Source organism: Leucopleurus acutus, assembly GCF_964270905.1.
Source record: "Leucopleurus acutus genome assembly, chromosome: 13".
Classification (NCBI taxonomy): Eukaryota; Metazoa; Chordata; class Mammalia; order Artiodactyla; family Delphinidae; genus Leucopleurus; species Leucopleurus acutus.
In genome coordinates, this window is record NC_139155.1 from 72,926,738 (window position 1) to 72,945,352 (window position 18,615).

An 18,615-nucleotide genomic window follows, 5' to 3' on the forward strand; every position below is an offset into this window, starting at 1 on the left:
ACTAATGGATTACCAAACTCCTTCCTGCTGCATCGGATCCAGCTTCAGGCTCCTTACCACAGCCCTTTAGGCAGCCACTACCAATCAGTTGGAATTGGCATTTCTCGCCCATCCCTGGGATAAGCCCTGTCTCAGCAGAACAGAGTTGGACAAGGAAGCTGGATTCTGATCTAGGAAGCCCGGGTTGAGGGCTGGTTTTTCCACTTGCTGACTACGGCACATAGGATTCATTACTCTACCCGATGGGGCGCCAGTTTGTCCAGGTAAAGTTAGGGTGATAATCCAGAACAAAAATCCACATAAAATAATTAAATGTGAAAGTCCACTGTCTACTCTCAAATTCTGTACAAGTTAAAGATGCAGCAGCCAATGGAGGACAAAGAAGGATGCCAGCATCCTCAACATCCTGTGAAAAGCTGGTGTGATTACCCGCCGGGGGCACTTTAGTGGGGCTGCGATCATTTTTCTTCCCTCAGCTGTTGTCCTAGAATGGAAGCCAAGCGTCCACATTCAGGCTGCACAGGGGCTGCACTCCAAACAGCCAGCTGTCTCCAATAGAACGAACGCAGGGCACACTCACCAGGCTTCTAGTTTCTGGAGGGGCCCCGTGGCTTTGGCTGCTGGTGGGTGCCCTCCCCTTGGGCTGTTCTCTTGGCTCCAAACATCCCAAGGGAGGTAGATGATTTTTTATAGGCAGGGAAAGCAGTTGTCAAGTTTCTTTACACTTTTTCAATCATGTTTATTATACAAGTACGCCTCTGTCAAATCTAACCCAAATACATTGTAAAAAAAAAAATTAGGAAATCCAAACAAAAATGTAAGTAGAAACCACCCAGTAATCCCACGATTTAGAGATAAGCATTATTAACATATAGAATGAATCCTTGCATCTTTTTTCTATGGTATATTTACACTCATGTTTCTTTTACAGGATTTGGATCATTCTATACCTACCGTTTTATAATTTGGGTTTTTTTTCCCCACTTAATAGATTGTGAACACTTTTGCATAGTAATAAATATATAGGCACCATCATTTTCAGTAGCTTTATGATATTTCCTACAGTCCCTTATTGTTAAATATTTCTTCTTTAATAATAAGCTCCCTATTGTTGGACATTTGTTTCCAGTTTTTCTCTGTAATGAGCAGCATGCACTGAAAAGAAAAAAAACAACCCTGTGACTCCACTGATGAATCTATTTCCTTCCGAGAAATTCTCAGACACGGAATTGCTGGGTCAGAAGGACGCACATTTCCAGGACTTGGATAGGCATTGCCAGATTGCCCTCCTGAGAGGTCGTACCTAACTCCACCCACCACAGTGGAGTCAACGTTTCTCTCTCCCCGCTGACACCTGCAGGTGGAGATCCACAGGCTTAGAACTGGCTCCAGCTGCCAGTCCTGTAGCCGGACCCCTGAGGGCTGCAGGAATCAAGTTCCTCCCCTTCCATGCCCCACCCCAAAGCGCCTGAGAGAGCCCGTCTGCCAGGCAAGGCCAGGGTCCCGATGCCACCTGGTGCGGCCAGCCGCAGACCCTGACCTCCTCCCCTTCCACGTAGGCGCCTGATGTCTCTCCTTGAGGCCTGTGGCCCACACCTTGTGACGGGACAGCGAGCTTCTGAGTCATCGGCAGCCTGATTTCCCTCTACAGCTCCTACGGAGTTAACAGATGTACACACGTCTGAGGCAGTCATGCGGCAAGAGACTTTGGGGCCAATCCTTCCCGTTTTGACAGTGTGTAATCGAGGTGAAGCCATAAATTTTATAAACAAGAATAAACGACCCTCAGCAACATATGTCTGCTCGACCCTTCCAAGGTGATCGTAAATAAAGGCACCTGCTCACTGGGGAGGGACGTGGGCACTGCAGATGGCCGAAGACGAGGGCCAAGCGTTCGTGCCTTGGGAGCAGCTGGTGCGGGGAGGACCCCCAGGTCCTGGGTCAGCTGGACGCCTTTCTGCCATTTATTCAATCCCTTCCCCAGGCTGCCTTTGCCCTGGTGCACGCTGAGCTGGCCTGCTGCTCACCCTTCCTCAGAGAGGTAGCTTGTAGGGGGCTCCTCCCGGGTTTAGGTCCCCTCGTCTCCTCCTCTGCCCCAGTTATTTGTCAATCATGTCCTCGGTCCCAAGAGGGCACCTTGTGGGAATCCGAAGACCAGGTTCTGCTGCTGCCCGCAGGGAGTCCTCGGGCACTGATCCCTTTTGGCTCTCGCTGTTCTGTGACCGGGTCACCCTCCCTTTCACTTCGGCCTGTTGCTCCTGGAGCCACATCCCCCTGGGCTGGCCTGGCCCAGGACCCTCTGGAGGCCCCCATCTCCCACCGGCTCGGGAAGTCTTAACAAACCAGAGGTGCTACTCCCGGTCCTGTGCGCTCCACCTGGGCCTGAGCTATTTGAAAGTGCTTTGAAAAAGGATAAAACCTGATTCAAAAGTAGCTACATTTTGTTTTTGTTGAGCTGCTGCCGTGTGCCAGGCCCATGGACATATTTCCTGAACCCTTGCAAGTTGGTATCATTGTCCCCAAAAATAAAAGCTGAAGATTGAGGTTCAGAGTGGTTACAGATTCCCTCAAGGTGACTCAGCTAGGAAGTGACAGAGCTGGAACTTGATTTCAAATAATAATAATCATCAAAATAATAATAGCTAACATGAGACGGGGGAGCATGCTAAGCCTTTTAAACATTGCCTCATTAAACTCTCCCAGTGGTCCTGTGGGGGGGATATGATTTTCATTCCCATTTTACAGTTGAAGAAGCAAGTCCAAGGAAGACGGAACGACTTGCCCAGAGTCGTGATGCTAGGAAGTAACAGAGCTGGTCTTGGACCCAAGTCTGCCTGAAGCTGACGCCCATGCCGGGCGTCTGACTGTTCTCGCACCACAAGCCTGGGGCTCCGCAGAGCCAGCAATGAGGCCGCTGGAGCAGGCAGCCCTGTGCATGGATTCACTCCTGAAGTGGGTGCTGCACTTGAGAACTGAGAGCAGAGGTTCTTCCCCGGGGCTTCCACGGGTTGTACGCAGACTGCTGTATCTACTCAAAGAACTTCTCTTGTCCTTTGCAGATGTTTCACTACGGTGGGAGAGGATGCACAGAGCCTTCATCAGGAGTTTGTGAATCTGTGGAGTGGGAGAGCACCAGGACACCCCCAAAGATCCTGGGTGCCCCCCAACCAGCTCATCTCCTGCCTCTGCTTGCGCCCAAGCACTGTCTCCCACGATGGACTCCAGAGAAGAAAAGTGACAGGTCAAGGCAAATGAACACTGCACCCTGGCTGGGCTGCAAAGGGGGCCTCAGTCCTCTCCCTAAGCAAGGTGGGACCAGCCTGGGTCCAGTATCGCCAGTGGGCCTGTTCTGAAGGGAGGGGTGAGCGACAAATCCTCCCAAGGCACTGATTTATGTAGCATTCATGTGGAATTTATTACACAAAGGATTTTATTCAATTAAACTTGAAATGTGTCTGGATTCTTAAAGGTTCAGTAATGATAACTGGGACAGAGGGATCATAAAACTGTATGGGTTGTCGGAGGAAGCTGTGAGGGTGGGGTGGGGGGAGATGAGGGTGACATTGCAGCTGATGGGGGATTTGGTACCGGGGACGTTTGTCATTGGGATGCGTTACAAGTTCGGGTTATGAAAATTACTCGGTGAAAAATGCACATTAACAATAGCCATGAAGTATCAGTTAAGGGAAAGTAGGTTGAGAAATGAGACAGCAGAATCTATTAGTGCCTGACATTGTTCTCAGCGGCCCAGGGCGTGATTAAAATGACTGTCAAGTGGCAGTGGGGGGAGGAGCACTGGGCCGGGAGTCACAGGGCTGCATCCCTGGCCCACATCTTGGCACTGACTCCCTGACACAAGCTGGTTTGCAAGTCTGTTTCCCCCCTCCTGCCATAGACAGTGCCTCCCTCGGGGTTGCTGTGAGGTTTCAATGCGATGATGTTTGTGGAGCCCCTGGCCTGGGGCCTGGCATGTCAAGCCCTTCGACAATGCTGGCTGGTGGGCTTCTCGCCGCTGGAATATCCAACCACCTCTGACTGTGGCCCTAAATACGATCCTGAGAGCCAGACCTGGACCAGGGAGAGGCAGGTGGAGGACTTTCTTGGGTGCAAAATGTATGGGAACACCCCCAAATCCAGGAAGCAAGAGAAATAACTTTCACGCAATTTTTTACAGAATTTTTTCCACTGCAGTATTTTTTTTTAAGATTTTTTTTTTGATGTGGACCATTTTTAAAATCTTTATTGAATTTGTTACAATATTGCTTCTGTTTTATGTTTTTGGGTTTTTTTGGCCGCAAGGTATTTGGGACCTTAGCTCCCTGACCAGGGATCGAACCCACACCCCCTGCACTGGAAGGTGAAGTCTTAACCACTGGACCACCAGGAAAGTCCCTCACCGCGATATTTTAAAAAATCAAATTTATGCAAAAACAAAATCTATGATCGACAAGGTATCACCATTATAAGTAAAAACAGCCTGCCATTTCTCTCCCGACCTGCGTTGCTGTGTGATGCGGACGACCATTTACAAGGGTTGACAGCGGTTGCAGACGGGCTTTATATACAGTCATGTGTTTCGATCACAGAGTTTTCATTAACTTTTCCCACTGGGTTCGAGACCGGGGAGGATGTTTTGCTAAGTGTACGGGAGTGAACACATTTTTCCTTTTGCTTCCAGCTCCCACATGGCTATGTAAGGTACAGCAGAGGAGCGAAAGTTTCAAACTGACCCGTCCCCTGGGCGAGCCCTTCCCCAGCAGGCCGCCTCAGTTCTTCCCAGGTCAGTGGCACAGGACATGCCTGCACCTGCATGTTTCTCAGGGGTGTTTGTTTCTCGGGGATGTTTGCTGGTGGAAGGGATGATGCAGGGGGTGTGGGACCTGGGAACCCAGAGTTACCATCTGGCCTGCGACAGCCCCTCCCAGCAAGGGCTGCTGGGGAGGGGATATGGCTACAGGAAAAGGCCTTGTTTCAGAGATCATCCCATGAGGACGCTGTATCTACTCAAAGAACTCCTCTTGTCCTTTGCAGATGTTTCACTACAGTGGGGCATGTGGGACTTTTTATTATGTACGTCCTGCTCCTTCCAGGAAGATGCTAAGGTGTGGGCAGGACCTAGTCACTTGATGGATTTGCTGTGGGCTCTTGGAACATAACCCTCCCCGGTCCAGCCTGAGTGCCTGCCCGACAGTGAACCACCTTTAGCCTGTTCTGTAATGTTCTCAGTTCTGTTCACACAGGCCGAGTGCCCACCATGCACCAGACCTGGCGCCAACTGCTGGCCGGGGCCACTTCCTGGAGGGTTTTCACTTTCACTCACGGTCACCTGCACCTCAGCCACTTTGCCCAAGTCCAGGAACGAAAGGACCCAGAAGGGACGAGATAATGATGTTCCTCCAACAAAATGAGCAGGTAAGGTGGTTAAGAACGAAAGCAAAGCTAGCACAAAACTCATCATTTTAATGTTTCCTAACTGCTGGCAAGGATGGCTGGAGGGACCAGACTTCCGAGCTTCAGGCTAATAAATGATGGCTGGATGGAGTTCACTGGGCGTTTCCGCCCTGACAGTTAGTGAGAGCCTGCCCTTCCCAAGTTGTTTCCTGCAATTAGTGGCGTGGAGTCTTCAGGTTCTCAGGGCTGCCTCCTCGCCCTTCATAAATATCCCCCTTCCCAAGGACACAGCTGGCACTGGCAGGGTCACTTCCTAGCGGGAGGGAGCAGCAGTGACAACTGAAATAAAATACAGCTGTGGCCCGGATCTCAGAGGCATAAACCAGCCGAGTGCAACATCAGAGAAGTAGGTCTGGTCTGCGTCAGCCTCGCTGGAAACATAAGAGCTTATAGTCTGAAGCTGAACGCAGTTCACCTCTGACCCTGGACGCCACCTGCCCGGGCAGGACATGCCCTCATTAAAGTGGTGGTGGTCCTCTCCCCGGGATGTCCGTCCCTTGATGGAGGAAGGCTCCCCTTTAGAGAAGATTCTCCGGGCTGCACCCTCGCCACACATGCACTTCAGTCCAAGTGTTTCCGAGGCCTCGCCTGTCAGTCTGCAGCCGTCCTTCCCCCTTGATGAGTGGCTCAGAGGTGACTAAACTCCAAATCCTGTCTGCCTTACTCTTTATAAATGTGACATTTTAAAGCCCCTTTGGCACAGGTAAATCACAATTACATTTCCAAGGGCCTCTGGTACCATTCCAAATGAGCTGCCAGTGGAGGGCATCTGTCTCTCTCTCTCTCTCTCTCTCTCTCTCTCTCACACACACACACACACACACACACACCTCAAGCCTTTCCCACTTTTATTCTTTTTTGGAAGGCTGAGGAGAGCCCAGGGGAGGGGGCTAGAATTCTCCACCGGCCTCAGCTCCTGAAGGAAGTGGGGGGCCCTGAGAGGAAGCGGAGTCTGGACAAAAGACCAGCTTCTGGCCCCTCTGGGTGAGATCTTCAGGAATCAGGACACGAGGGCAAAGTCTTCCTTTCCCGTTGTCACTGTGGAGGAGTCTGCAAAGCTCCTTTTTTCCATTATTTCCAAGCGCCTCAGGCATGGACCGACAAGTCATTTTTCTTGTATATTTTTTCTGGATTCCCCTCCTTCATGGCTGTGTATCTAGCTAACGTGAAGAGATAGTCACTGAGTCTGGAGGGGCAGAAGAAGGCAAATGGAATGATCTGAAATGAGAGATCAATGCTAACAGGGTCCTCCCTATATTAGCCTTCTAGGAGGAAATATCAGTCACGTGCCCCAGGAGCATCGGGTGGGACAGCGGGTGCTCAGCCGACCTGGGCTTGATGGATGGCGCTCCAGGCCAGCTTCCTGAGAGCCCAGCGCCCGACTCTGGCGCCAGGGCTGGGGTGGTTCCTGCAGGATGAGGCCACTACCCTGTCTGACCTCACAGGGCTGGTGACTTTGGGCCACTCCCTGGTTTCTGCACCTTCCAGTGAACAGGACTGGTGCCTCCCAAACTGGGGTGAGCACACAAGTCAACTGGGGATCCTGGTGACATGCAGATCAGATTCTGATTCGGGAGGACTGGCTGGGCCAGGCCCAGGATTTGGCAGGTCTAAACTGTGCCCAGGTGATTCTGGTGCTGCTGGTCTACTCTTTGAGTAGAGGGAGCCTAGAGCAGGCTTCTCAAGCTCGGCACTAGTGACATTCGGGATCATTCCTTGTGGCTGGGTGATTCTTCGTCGCAGGAAGAGGGAGCTGTTGTGTGCATCGTAGGACACTGGGCAGCACCCCAGCCCCCACCCACTTGTCTCCAGACATTGCCAGACATCCCGGTTGAGAAGCACTGGCCTGGAATGTTCTAGTGGGCTAGACCCTAGTGCCCCCCTCCCTTCTTTCTTTGACCCGGTGGCGATGGGGCCTCTGGGCAGGGCTGGGTGGGGAGGGAAACAGGAGAGGCAGCAGCGAGCCTGCCCCTCAGCGGCTGGCAGTTAGCTTGCGAAGCTGCCCTGTGCTCTCCCTTGTTTCCGGGCCGCACTGACCCCACCCTCCTCTTCTCTCCCTGCCCCAACCGTACCCCGCGGCCAGCTCCATGCCAGGTCCTGCTGGAACCTTCCCTGACCCGTGCCCCCTCCTGGAACCATGCCCCCCTCCTCCTGATGCCTGGCTGTCTCTCTGGGAGTGTGGTGGGGGATTGGGCAGTGGAAGAGACCCCGCTCTGGGTGATCGCCCCCGCCGCAGAGCTGTCATATGCTGGTTCCTCATCTGCACGGTGATGCCTTCCTTGCTAAGAGAACGAACTGGCTCAGCCCACACAACCTACATGGCTGGAAGGCTCCCCAGGATCACTACTGTGACATGAACAGAACGGTCCTCACTCCCCTCAGGCCCACTCCCCTCCCAGGAGGAAAGGAGCTGGTCAGGACCATCAAAGCCCAGGCCATGTCCTGGGGGAGGAGTGACCACATCAAGGGGCCAGACCCTGGCTGTGAGGTCACTTTCTGGACCCCAGGCAGCTCCTGGGGTCCCTCAGCTCTCAGCCCTGGCCTGGCCCACGCTGGAGCCACACGAGCCAGGGCTGGAGCCACGAAGTGCCTACCTTTTCAGAAAGACCCTCCAGATCCCATCTGAGTACCTGTTTAAGAACTTGGCCACGTTTGCATCCGTCTCACCGGACTGGACAAGAGGCACCACGCTAGAAGGGGAGGAAACACAGCATCACACTACGTTACGGGCTCAACACGCTTGGGGGCAGGAGCTGCGTCCCGAGTCAGCATTTCACTCCCGCTGCAGCCTCGCCAGTCTGTGTGCAGACACGCTAGATGGTGCTGTCTGCTGAGCGCCAGTGAGCTGGCAGCCCCTCCATGCACGTCGCCTCTGCTACATAACTCCTGCTGGGAGGTGCTCGCCCCAAACCGAGGCCCCAGGTTTGTGTCTCCTGCCCCAGGGGCTTTGTCACCTGGGCACGGGTTTGGTGTCCCCAGGACCCCCCCCCCCCACTCGGCCATTCCCTGATGTTGGGCCTTTGGGTTGTTTCCAATTTTTTGCTACTATGAGCACTGCTGATGTGGACAGCTTTGTACAAATGACTTTTTTCCCTTTGAAGCTGAAGCTCTTTTGTGACTCAGCATCACTTTAGGAACCACTTGGCCCCAAGGGCCTTTCATGAGAAGTGAAATCTTTATGACATGGGGCTATGGACAGAGCTCAGGTATGGAGCAGACACACCTGGGCTCAAATCCAGACTCTGCCATGGACCACCCAGGTGACCCTGGCCACGGTGTCACCTCTGAGCCCCAGCGTCCTGACTCCAGTAGAGTGGGAGCTGCCACCACCTCTCCCCCAAGGTTACCACAAGGAATCAATGAAATAATGGATACAAAGTGCCCAGCACGGTCCTGCCGGTTATATAAAGCAGGGCTTTATTCTCATTCCTCTGTAAAGCCGGCTGGCAGCCTGGCCTATGAGTGGTGTAAATGGAGATGTTGCAATTACTCTTTTTTTTTTTTAATTTATTTTTTATTTTTTTGCGGTACGCGGGCCTCTCACTGTTGTGGCCTCTCCCGTTGCGGAGCACAGGCTCCGGACGTGCAGGCTCAGCGGCCTTGGCTCACAGGCGCAGCCGCTCCACGGCATGTGGGATCTTCCCGTAACAGGGCACGAACCCGTGTCCCCTGCATCGGCAGGCAGACTCTCAACCACTGCGCCACCAGGGAAGCCCCGCAATTACTATTTTAAAGTTTCCTTGAAAAGGCAGTCGGGAGCTTCTGGCGGGGGGTGGGGGGGGGTGTCCCTCCTCTCCTGACTGAGTTGGGGGATTGGGGTAGCAGGTGGCTGGTCTGGGCCCTTCTCCACCCAGCAGCCAGCATGTCATCTCATGGCCTAAAACCCATCAATGGCTCGCAGGATAAAGGCTCTCAGGGTAAATGCAGAGCTCTCGGGGCACATGAGGCCCTGCCCGGCCTGGCCTCAGCTCAGCCTCTAGCCTCGTCATGCCTCACGCCCCTCACTCTGGACCAGACACTCGGCGTCCTTTGTGTGTGTTCCATGCAGACTGCCGCCTCTGCCCTTGCTGTCCCCTCACCCTGGGCACTCTGTCCACTGTGCCCCCAGTACCCCCCATGCCCAGTCCCAGGCTGGGTCACTCCGGTGCCAAGTACCCTCCCTCATAGCTCTTATCATGGTGTGGAGCTTTTCAATCCTTTCTGCTCAGCTGAGACCACCCCCACCATTTAAATTAACCCCAGGAACAGGGAGTCCTCACTGAATACGCACCTGAATTTCATACCACGTGAGTGTTATTATAATTACAAATAATCGCCTAGACCCGCTGGGCCTCCCCCTCCCCTTTCCTGGAGCTGCCTGCTTCTGCACAAGCTCTGATCCCGATGTGCTGTTCCGCCCCCACCCCACCACCCCCGTCAGGATCACTGCCTCTCTGCCCAGGCCCCGCTCCCTCGGCCCCGCACCCCTGTACCGTCTCTCAGCTCGGCGGCACACGGCCCGACAGAAATGCAGTGCGGAGCTGCTCTTGCCTCCGGACTGAAAGGAGAAAGCGGGTGTTGGCTGGAAGGGTGGGGGGAGGGTGCCCACTGCAGGCAGGGAGCCTGGATGGACGGAGGGACACACAGGCCCCGCCCACAACAGGCAGTGTTCTGTCTCCAGGGGCCCTGCCGGGGCACACCCACTGGGTACCCCTCTCCAAAGCAGGCAGGACTGGGGAGGGAGCCGTGACGGTCTGGAGGGGACTTGGGGGCTGGGGGAAAGCTTCTGTCGCTGTTAAAAATTAAAAGGGGGGAGGCTGAATCCCTGCCTGTGTGTTTTGGTCAACACACTGGCCCGCAGCCACCCCCAGGTTGAGGCAGCCCAGTACCTACAGGCAGGATGAAAGCCGTGAGCGGGGGCAGCTGGCTGGAGTATCTGTCGATCCACTGCTCCAGCTCCAGGATGGGCCCTGCCTCGAACGTGGCATGTTCTGTGGAGCCAAGGAGAAGTGGCCGTGAGGCCACTGCCCCAGGATCACAAGGAGCCCACTCCGTCCCTTCCACCTGGGTGCCCACCAACCATTCCCCTGGCTCAGAGGGACCCTCCGTCTCAGGCTGCACAGGCCAGGTTGACAGGGGTCCCAGGCGACACCCAGGACAGAGTCATTCCCCCCCCCCCCACAGGCCCAGGCCCCCAGGGCCCTCTGAGCACACACAGTGGGTTCAGGGAGAGAATTACTTAAGTGAGCCTCCCTGGCTGAGGAGCGCGGTGTTGCCAGTGCAGAGCCGACGTCCTGCAGGGAGCATTGGATCTGGGGAGGAATGGAAGGCGTGGGTGAAGACCCTGTTACGCGGGCCAAGCGGGGCTCTCGTGCGTCCACGTGCAGGGCTGGGCCTGCCGGGAGCTGTCAGACCTCTAAGGAGCCGGCATTTACAAAGGCTAATCAGCAAACTCTGTCTGAACCTGCAGCACAGCACGTCTGCCCTGTTGGGAGGGGCCCTGGGTGACGCAGATGGGGAGTGTCAAGCGCCCAGGGATAGTCAGGAGGAGTCTTCTCACCCCGACCCTCCTCTCCCATGTGCCGGGCCCTTCGAGGTCTTTTTCTTTTCTCTAAACTGACGGCCTTGGTTTTCTAACCTATAACACTTGGGCGGAGAGACCCAAATTGACAGTGCTTTTTAAACTATACAGGACAGGGTTGTGCCCTCTGATGAGACAGCCACCATGGCAGTGTGCCGGGAGCAGGACACGGTCGGTGAGAGTAGACGGTGCCCACCCGGGAGTGGACTGGAACCTGTTGAGCCGCCGAGCAGCAGACTCTGGGTAAGTTCCTTAACCTCGTGGTGTCTCTGTGGCTTCCGATGGAAAGGGGCGTCACGTCACAGTACTACTCTGCCGCCGGCCACCTGCGGCGTTTACCCCGGGGGCTGGAGAGAGGTGGCCCCAGTCTGGGAATCCGATCCCAGCCCTGCTGATTCCTGGCTGTGCGGCCTTGGGCTGAGCCTCAGTTTTGTCCTCTGTAAAACGTGAGGGCTGGCCTCCACCTCATGGGCTTCTGCAGGGAGAGCCGGGAACAGGCTGCCTGGCCCGCCATAGGCCCGGAGCAGCTCCCGGGGGCCAGGCGGGGAACCCAGCTGAACAAGTCACAGTCTGCACCCTTGGGGCGCCCAGGCCACACTCCTGGTGGTGCTTGCCTTCAGAGGCAGAAGCACAGGAGCTGCGGAAGCCTGGGAGAGGCACCAGCTGGAGGCAGGGGTGGCCAGGGAAGGCCCCGGAGGAGGTGATGTTGAAACTGTTACCCAAAGGACGTGGTCTAAAGCAAGGGAGGGGCTCATCACGCCACTGACCCCCTCTTCCCTCTGCAAACCCCGCTCAGAGGTGAGCATGGCAGACAGAAACGACCACTGTAGACGCCAGCAATTCCTCATTCTGAGGCTGAAGACCAGTCTCCCCCATACAGGAGGTGCCTCATTCATAGAATGTTCCAGCAGTTTAGGCCTCCCATCTTTCTGCAGCCCCTCACTACCCTGTGTCTGCTCCCAGGGGCCCCAGTGGGCTCCAGCCTGGCCTGGAGGACTGAAGCAGGCCGAGGGCTGACCCTCCAGGGAGCAGCTGACTCAGGTCAGCACGCAGACTAAAACCCCAGGTACATTCTCCATGTTCTGGGGGTGGTGGCCCTGCCTCTATTTCTGAAGTCCTCTCTGTGGGCCAGAGCCCCCGCTGCCTCTTAAGGAACAGAACAGTAATTCTAAGAACCCTACCATCCCCCCCACCGAGGGCTAACCACAGCTGGGCCTTTCAAGTCTCTCAACCTCAGGGTCACTAACACTTTGGCCCAGGTCATCCTCTGTCACGGGGACCGTCCTGTGCGTTGTAGGACGTTTAGCCTCATCCCTGCCTCTACGCACTAGATCCCAGTAGCACCTCCACCTCCAGTGAGACAACTTAAAACATTTAAGTTGCCCAGACAACTTAAAATATCTCCAGACATTGCCCTGTGTCCCCTGAGGGGCAGAACTGCCTGGGCTGAGACCACTGCCCTTCACATTTCCCTCTCTGAGGCCAAACCTCACCACTCACCTGTGAGGGAGGGTCATCTCTGTGTCCCCATCTTACAGATGAAGAAACTGAGGCTCACAGAGGGTAAGTGGACTAGTCCCAGGTGACACAGAAAGGAACTGATGGTCAGTTGACAAATCCAGTTATGGCCACCAGGCCTCGGGGTTGGAAAATCCCAGCTCGGGGTGAGACAATGTTACTCACTTTCTGAAGCTCTTCCACAAACGGGTGGCCCTTTTCTGCAATTAATTCCATAGCAAACCTGTGAGGGAGAAGGAAGAAGAATTTGCCTCGAATATAACATCCCCAGGCCCTGTCTTGCTGGAAGGCAATACATTCTCAGGGGATTGGCCATTTTGCTAATTGAGCTGTCACAGGAAGGCCGTTATTTTCTTGCTGACATTGAGGAACATCGTAACCTTCCATGTGGTTGGGGGTATTTGTTTTTCGCCGCTCATCCAGCCAACAACTCCTCTTTCAGCGCCTACTCTGGCCAGGTCCAGGTGATTCAGTATGAACAGAGGTGACACAGGCCCCGTTAGGCAGGACAGGGAGATGTGAATCAGATGTCACACGACTAACAGTGAAGTTGCAAACTGAGGTCAGTGCTCTGAAGGAAAGGGTGAGAGTCCTGGGATATTTGGCCTTGATTAGGGTTCAGGGAGGGCTTCCTGGAGGAAGCAATGCTAGAAGTGGGACTCTGAAGGCTGAGTAGGAGTTCGCTGGTAAGGCTGGGTGGGGCAGGAAAATCAAAGTGCCCCCGATGCAGGTCAGGACTGTGGCCCTGGCCTCCCTCAGAACACTGCACCCTCTTCTGTACCAGTCAGGGTCCTGGCCAGACAGTGGTGTGTTTGAAGGGTTCCTGGAGAAAAGCTTCACGAAGGGACTACTGACAGAGTGGGAAGGCTTATGGGAACTGCAGATGGATGGCAGAGATGAGCAAAAGCAAGAGCCTGAAGGGGCAAGGGAGGGTCAAAGGCACTACCAACCCTGGAGAGAGCTGCATTCTGGGCAGAGGCCACCGCCAGGAGCTGGGCAGCTGGGAGAAAGCAGTGGAGAGCCCCACAACTGCCAGAGCCGCACAGGGCTGGGGGCAGGGCCACACATACCCCTACCCCTCTCACCCTCGTCCGATCTCCTGCTGGTGCTGCCCATTGGTTGGACCAACTCTAAAGCCAGAGGACAAGGGAATCGGGGTGAGACCATCTCCAGGCCAGCCTCCCAGGCACAGGAGAATGGCTTTGAAAGGGCAAAAGAAGAACTACTGTGCATCTTCTAGCCCATCTTACAATCAGAACTAAATAAGCACACACGTAAGCTGTCCCGCGTTGGTCTTCCCCTCTGGATGGTGAGGCGGGGGCGTATGCCTCAAGCCTGGCACATTGGAGATGCTTGGGAATATCTGCTCACCGAGGATGTTCCCACGACAGAGGCCAGCGGGAGGCCCCTCCCCATGCTCGCTCCATCCCCGCTCCCACCACTTGTGGCTGCCCCTCCAGCGTCTGTCTGCTCCGCCCCGCCCGCTGCACCGCACCCCGCAGACCGCAGGCTCCATGAAGGCAGGGCTGAGGCTCCCCACTCAGCAGAGCCTGGCACACGCAGATGCTCCACCAACATCTGAGGACGGAAGAATCCACAACTGAGCTGTGGCCAGTCCCCTGCACCACATCACCTGAGGGATGATGGCCTGCTGATTTGCTAATTCTAAACAGCCGATGCTAGAACCCGCCTTCCTGCCCCTCTGTCCACTTCATCTTGTGTGCACTTCCCCCTCGCCACACCCTTCCCACACACACCAAGGGGTCTGCCCTCTCTCCTCTGCTGGCAGACTAGCTACATTATCTTTCCTGAGAACCTCACTTTGGCCCATCACTGAGAAATGGCCACCATGAACTGGTAAGTTTTAATAATTATGATGACAATAATAGCTAGCATTATGATTGGTGCTAGGTACTGTCCTAAGGGGGAAACATGGAGTTCTCTCATTACATCCTCACAAGAACCCAATGAGATTGGATACTATTACTAGGGTCACTTGACAGAATAGGAAACTGAGGCTCAGAGAGGCCAGGCGATTTGCCTGAAGTCACACAGCCAGTCAGCAGTGGGAGAGAATTTGAACCCAGGTCTGTCTGATTACCATGATCTTCACCCACACGGCCGAGACAGAACTTGTGAACTAGTACTTATAATAACTGCAGCTCATGCTGCCAACAGCTCGCTGAGCACGGTGGCCTGAACTTTGTTCTCAAATATGTGCGGCCCCTCCTACCCCTGCTGCTGTCACATGTGTCCACGTCCCTGGCTCTGGCCAATGAAGTGTGAGCAGAGGTGGCGTATCACTCGTGGAAGCTTTAAGAGCCAGCGTGGGCATCTCTGTGGTCTTTCTTCCCTCTGCCACAATTACTGGTATTGTTCTAGACAGAGGCTGTCCCACCAGCTCGGGTCCCAGAGTGAAGGCCAGGCAGAGAAGAAACATACCCAACCCACGATGGGCTTGAAGTGAGAGGATGAAATACGCCTTTGATGGTTTAAGCCACGAAACGTGGGGGTTGTTTGTTATACCAGCATGGCCCAGCCAATCCTGACTACTTCCCTGAGTCCACCTTCTAAACTCTGGCTGTGTATATGCTTAAAAAATAAGCCTCCCGAAAGGGATCATGTCTGATGCCCTGTGTACTGTGCTCGACTCACCTGTCACTTTGCACGTGCACCTCAATGGCACACATATATGAGCAGAGTGAGGGAGCAGGGATGGAGGGGCGAGGCAGCGTCACGCGGTGAGGGATGGAAGCCACAGGCCAAGGAAGGTTTATCGAGGGCTGGCAGCCTCTGGGACTGGCGGGCACTCTGGAGAGCTGCACCTCAGTCATGCCCTCTAACAACCAACTCAAGCCCGACCTCAAGGCCAATCCCGTCCCCCTTACCCAATGGCTGAACTTAATTCATCTGTAGTTCCCATGGCTTCAAACACCTGGTCGTCTTTCGGTCTCCTTTCTCCAGTGAAGGTGCTGGAAAACCCTGTGAAAATGTTTTGCTGCCCAAATTAAAGAGTTTTTTTTCCTGATATGCTCTTTTAAAGCATTTTTCCGCTTGAAGGATAACATACACAGAAAAGTGCTCGACTCCTAAGTGTACAAGTTGATGAATTGTTACTAACTGAAACAGACCTCTGTGATCAGCATCTAGATCAAGGAATAAAATAGGAGCCTCACCCTAGAGGCCCCCGTGTCCCCGCTTTCAGTCACTGCCCCCCTCCCCAGGGGTAACCACTGTCCTCACTTCTTCCCTGATATACTTTATTTATTTATTTATTTTTGGCTGCGCTGCTTGGCTTGTGGGATTTTAGTTCCCCGACCAGGGACTGAACCCAGGTCCTTGGCAGTGAGAGCGTGGAGTCCTAACCACTGGACTGCCAGGGAATTCCGTCCCTGGAGTCTTTGGCTGGAGGGCATCAACACTGTCATCCCTTTGCATCTTTTCTTTTCTTATTGTGATAACATAAACATAATGTAAAATTGGCCATTTTAACCATTTTTAAGTGTACAATGGCATTAAGTACATCTATGAATGTTTTTATCTTCTTACTACATAAATATACCCCCAAAGCAATAAATACTGGCAATCTGCGTGCTTTTTTTTGGCGGGGGGGCCATGCCACGCAGCATGCGGGATCTTAGTTCCCCAACCAGGGATCAGACCCGCGCCCCCTGCAATGGAAGCGCCAAGTTCTAACCACTGGACCGCCAGGGAAGTCCATGCGTGGTTTAAAACTTTAGAAAATGGCATCATACTGATATGTTCTTCTGCATCTTTTTTTTCTGTACATCATGTTCTGGCATTTTTTTAAATTATCAAAGCAATATATGCTCATTACAAAATAAATAATAGAATAAAAGTATGTACAGGAAACAATGAAAGCCCGTCTATTCATTCCCCTCTCCCACAATTCAGTCTCTCTCCCAGGTAACAGTCCAAGGTATAACCTTTCACAATGTTCTATGCACACCTGAACACACATATAAATATACACACACACTTTTATCCAATGGATTCCAACTATTTGGATTGTTCTGCAACTTGCTTTTATCACTTAATATATCTTGGGCATCTTTCATTTCACATCACATTTGGGTGACGCCTATTGAGATCTGTCACATACTTTTAACGTCTGCAAACAATTTGGAAGAACTTTAAAAAATATATTTTAAAGCTATTATTTATTTAATTCTCATTCCAGAATTTTCCATCAATTTCTAGTGCCACGTGGCATACAGGATCTTAGTTCCCTGACCAAGGATCGAACCCATGCCCCCTGCAGTAGAAGCGTGGAGTCTTAACCCCTGGACTGCCAGGGAAGTCCTAGAATTTGGAAGAACTTTAAGATGGAATCTGCCATGTCTTTCTTTGCATTTTTCACCTGTCCCCACCCTACCTTTGTCTCCTGTTTTGGTGTAGATCTTGGGGAGCTTGGATGTCTTCGAGGAAGGCTGTGGCCTAAGAAGAAATAAACATCAAGAGATGATGAGTGAGGATGGCATATATACTGGGGCACATCCTTCAGTGGGTCACAGTTTGCTACCCATATCCTCAGAGGCAGCACTTACCCCCTTCTGCTTGGATCTCTTGAAATCCTTCCCCTCCGTTCCTCTTAGTTTTAAGCCCTTTGTGGGCAAGTTCTATGTCTTGCCACAGCCGTATCTGCAGAATAGCATTGCTCAATGCAGACGCTCTATAAATATTGGCTGAAAGAATTTATCGATCACTTTCCATAGTCTCTGCACTGTGCTAAGTGAATTACAGGCATTATCTCCTTGAATTATCCCTGGAATCTTCCCAAGCACTACCTATGATGTTTTTGTTTTTGTTTTTGTTTTTGTTTTGGTGGTATGCGGGCCTCTCACTGTTGTGGCCTCTCCCATTGTGGAGCACAGGCTCCGGACGTGCAGGCCCAGCGGCCATGGCTCACCGGCCCAGCCTCTCCACGGCATGGGATCTTCCCGGACCGGGGCACGAACCCGCGTCCCCTGCATCGGCAGGCGGACTTTCAACCACTGCGCCACCAGGGAAGCCCGTTCATTTCGTTTTTGAGGAATCTGTAGCTGACGGGATGAGACTCACCCTCCTAGGTCACCACGGGAAGAAACGGTAGGGCTGGGATTCTTGCCCAAGACTATCGACACCCCAAAACTGTTACCTCTGCTCTACCAAGCCAGGGACTCTTGGAGGGAAAAATCCCTGGGCCATTACCATACTGTAAAGCTTCATGTATACTCCGAAATGGAGAATTGCCAAAACAGGGTTCGAAAACTGGCATTTTCAAATAGCAACACCTTTAATAAAGACTTCAACATTAAAATGTGACATTAAAAGGTTATTCAAAGGTTAAATTACTGGACCTGTGAAATAGATTAATCCATTATTAAGTCAGGGTCTGAGGTCCGGAAACGGGGTGCAAGTTTCAAGGTATATGATGACAGCCATCTTTAGACCGTACTGGTGTATCTCTGTGCCTTAAAGTATAAACTGCTTTGGAGAGAGGTTAATATCCGAATCGAGGCCCCTCCTGATTGTGAGGCCAGGCAAGATGACCCTCTTGGCTCACATGGGATATGCCCTGTCCTGATGGATGCTGGGCTTCGTTTGGACTTGTCTTGCGCCAAGAAACCTTGGTCTCTGGCTTCCACGGAGCCCACGTTGCCACGGTGACGTCACGACTAAAGAGGACGTCACCTGGCGATTGCTGCGGTGACCTCCCAGCGGTTTGACGTAACCACGGCGACAACATAACTCAGGGCAGGTGCCTGAGTTACCCTCCCAGCCAGGTACTCACCTGTCCCCGTCTTCCACGCCCTGGGGGCCGCGGCTCTGGAAACGGGGACACAATAGCTTGCGGGCGCCGAGGCACCCGCGCAAGCCAAGGCGACCTCCCAGGCCCCACACAGCCATGGTCCACGGATCTGGTAGGGGACTGACCCTGCCAGGCTCCCGTCCAGACCCCGGGGTGACTCCACCTACCTCTGGCCGCACCACCCATCAGCCGCCATCTTCCATTGGTCCGTGGCTCTCTCCCCAGGGCGGGACACTCCCAGAGACTTGTTTCTCATTGGTTTACGGAAGGAGTT

General features: G+C 53.5%; 1 protein-coding gene across 1 annotated transcript; it reads right to left on the bottom strand.

The window, feature by feature from the left end:
- Positions 1-6,298: 6,298 nt before the first annotated feature.
- Positions 6,299-18,439, bottom strand: MMAB (metabolism of cobalamin associated B; the record flags this gene model as incomplete). The annotated part of the gene is made up of 9 exons (XM_082853813.1): positions 6,299-6,637; positions 8,082-8,141; positions 9,924-9,988; positions 10,324-10,421; positions 10,670-10,742; positions 12,695-12,752; positions 15,418-15,511; positions 16,926-16,980; positions 18,323-18,439. 9 exons carry the CDS (start codon positions 18,437-18,439, stop codon positions 6,538-6,540), a joined length of 720 nt encoding a protein of 239 aa, XP_082709939.1. The 3' UTR covers positions 6,299-6,537.
- Positions 18,440-18,615: the final 176 nt, after the last annotated feature.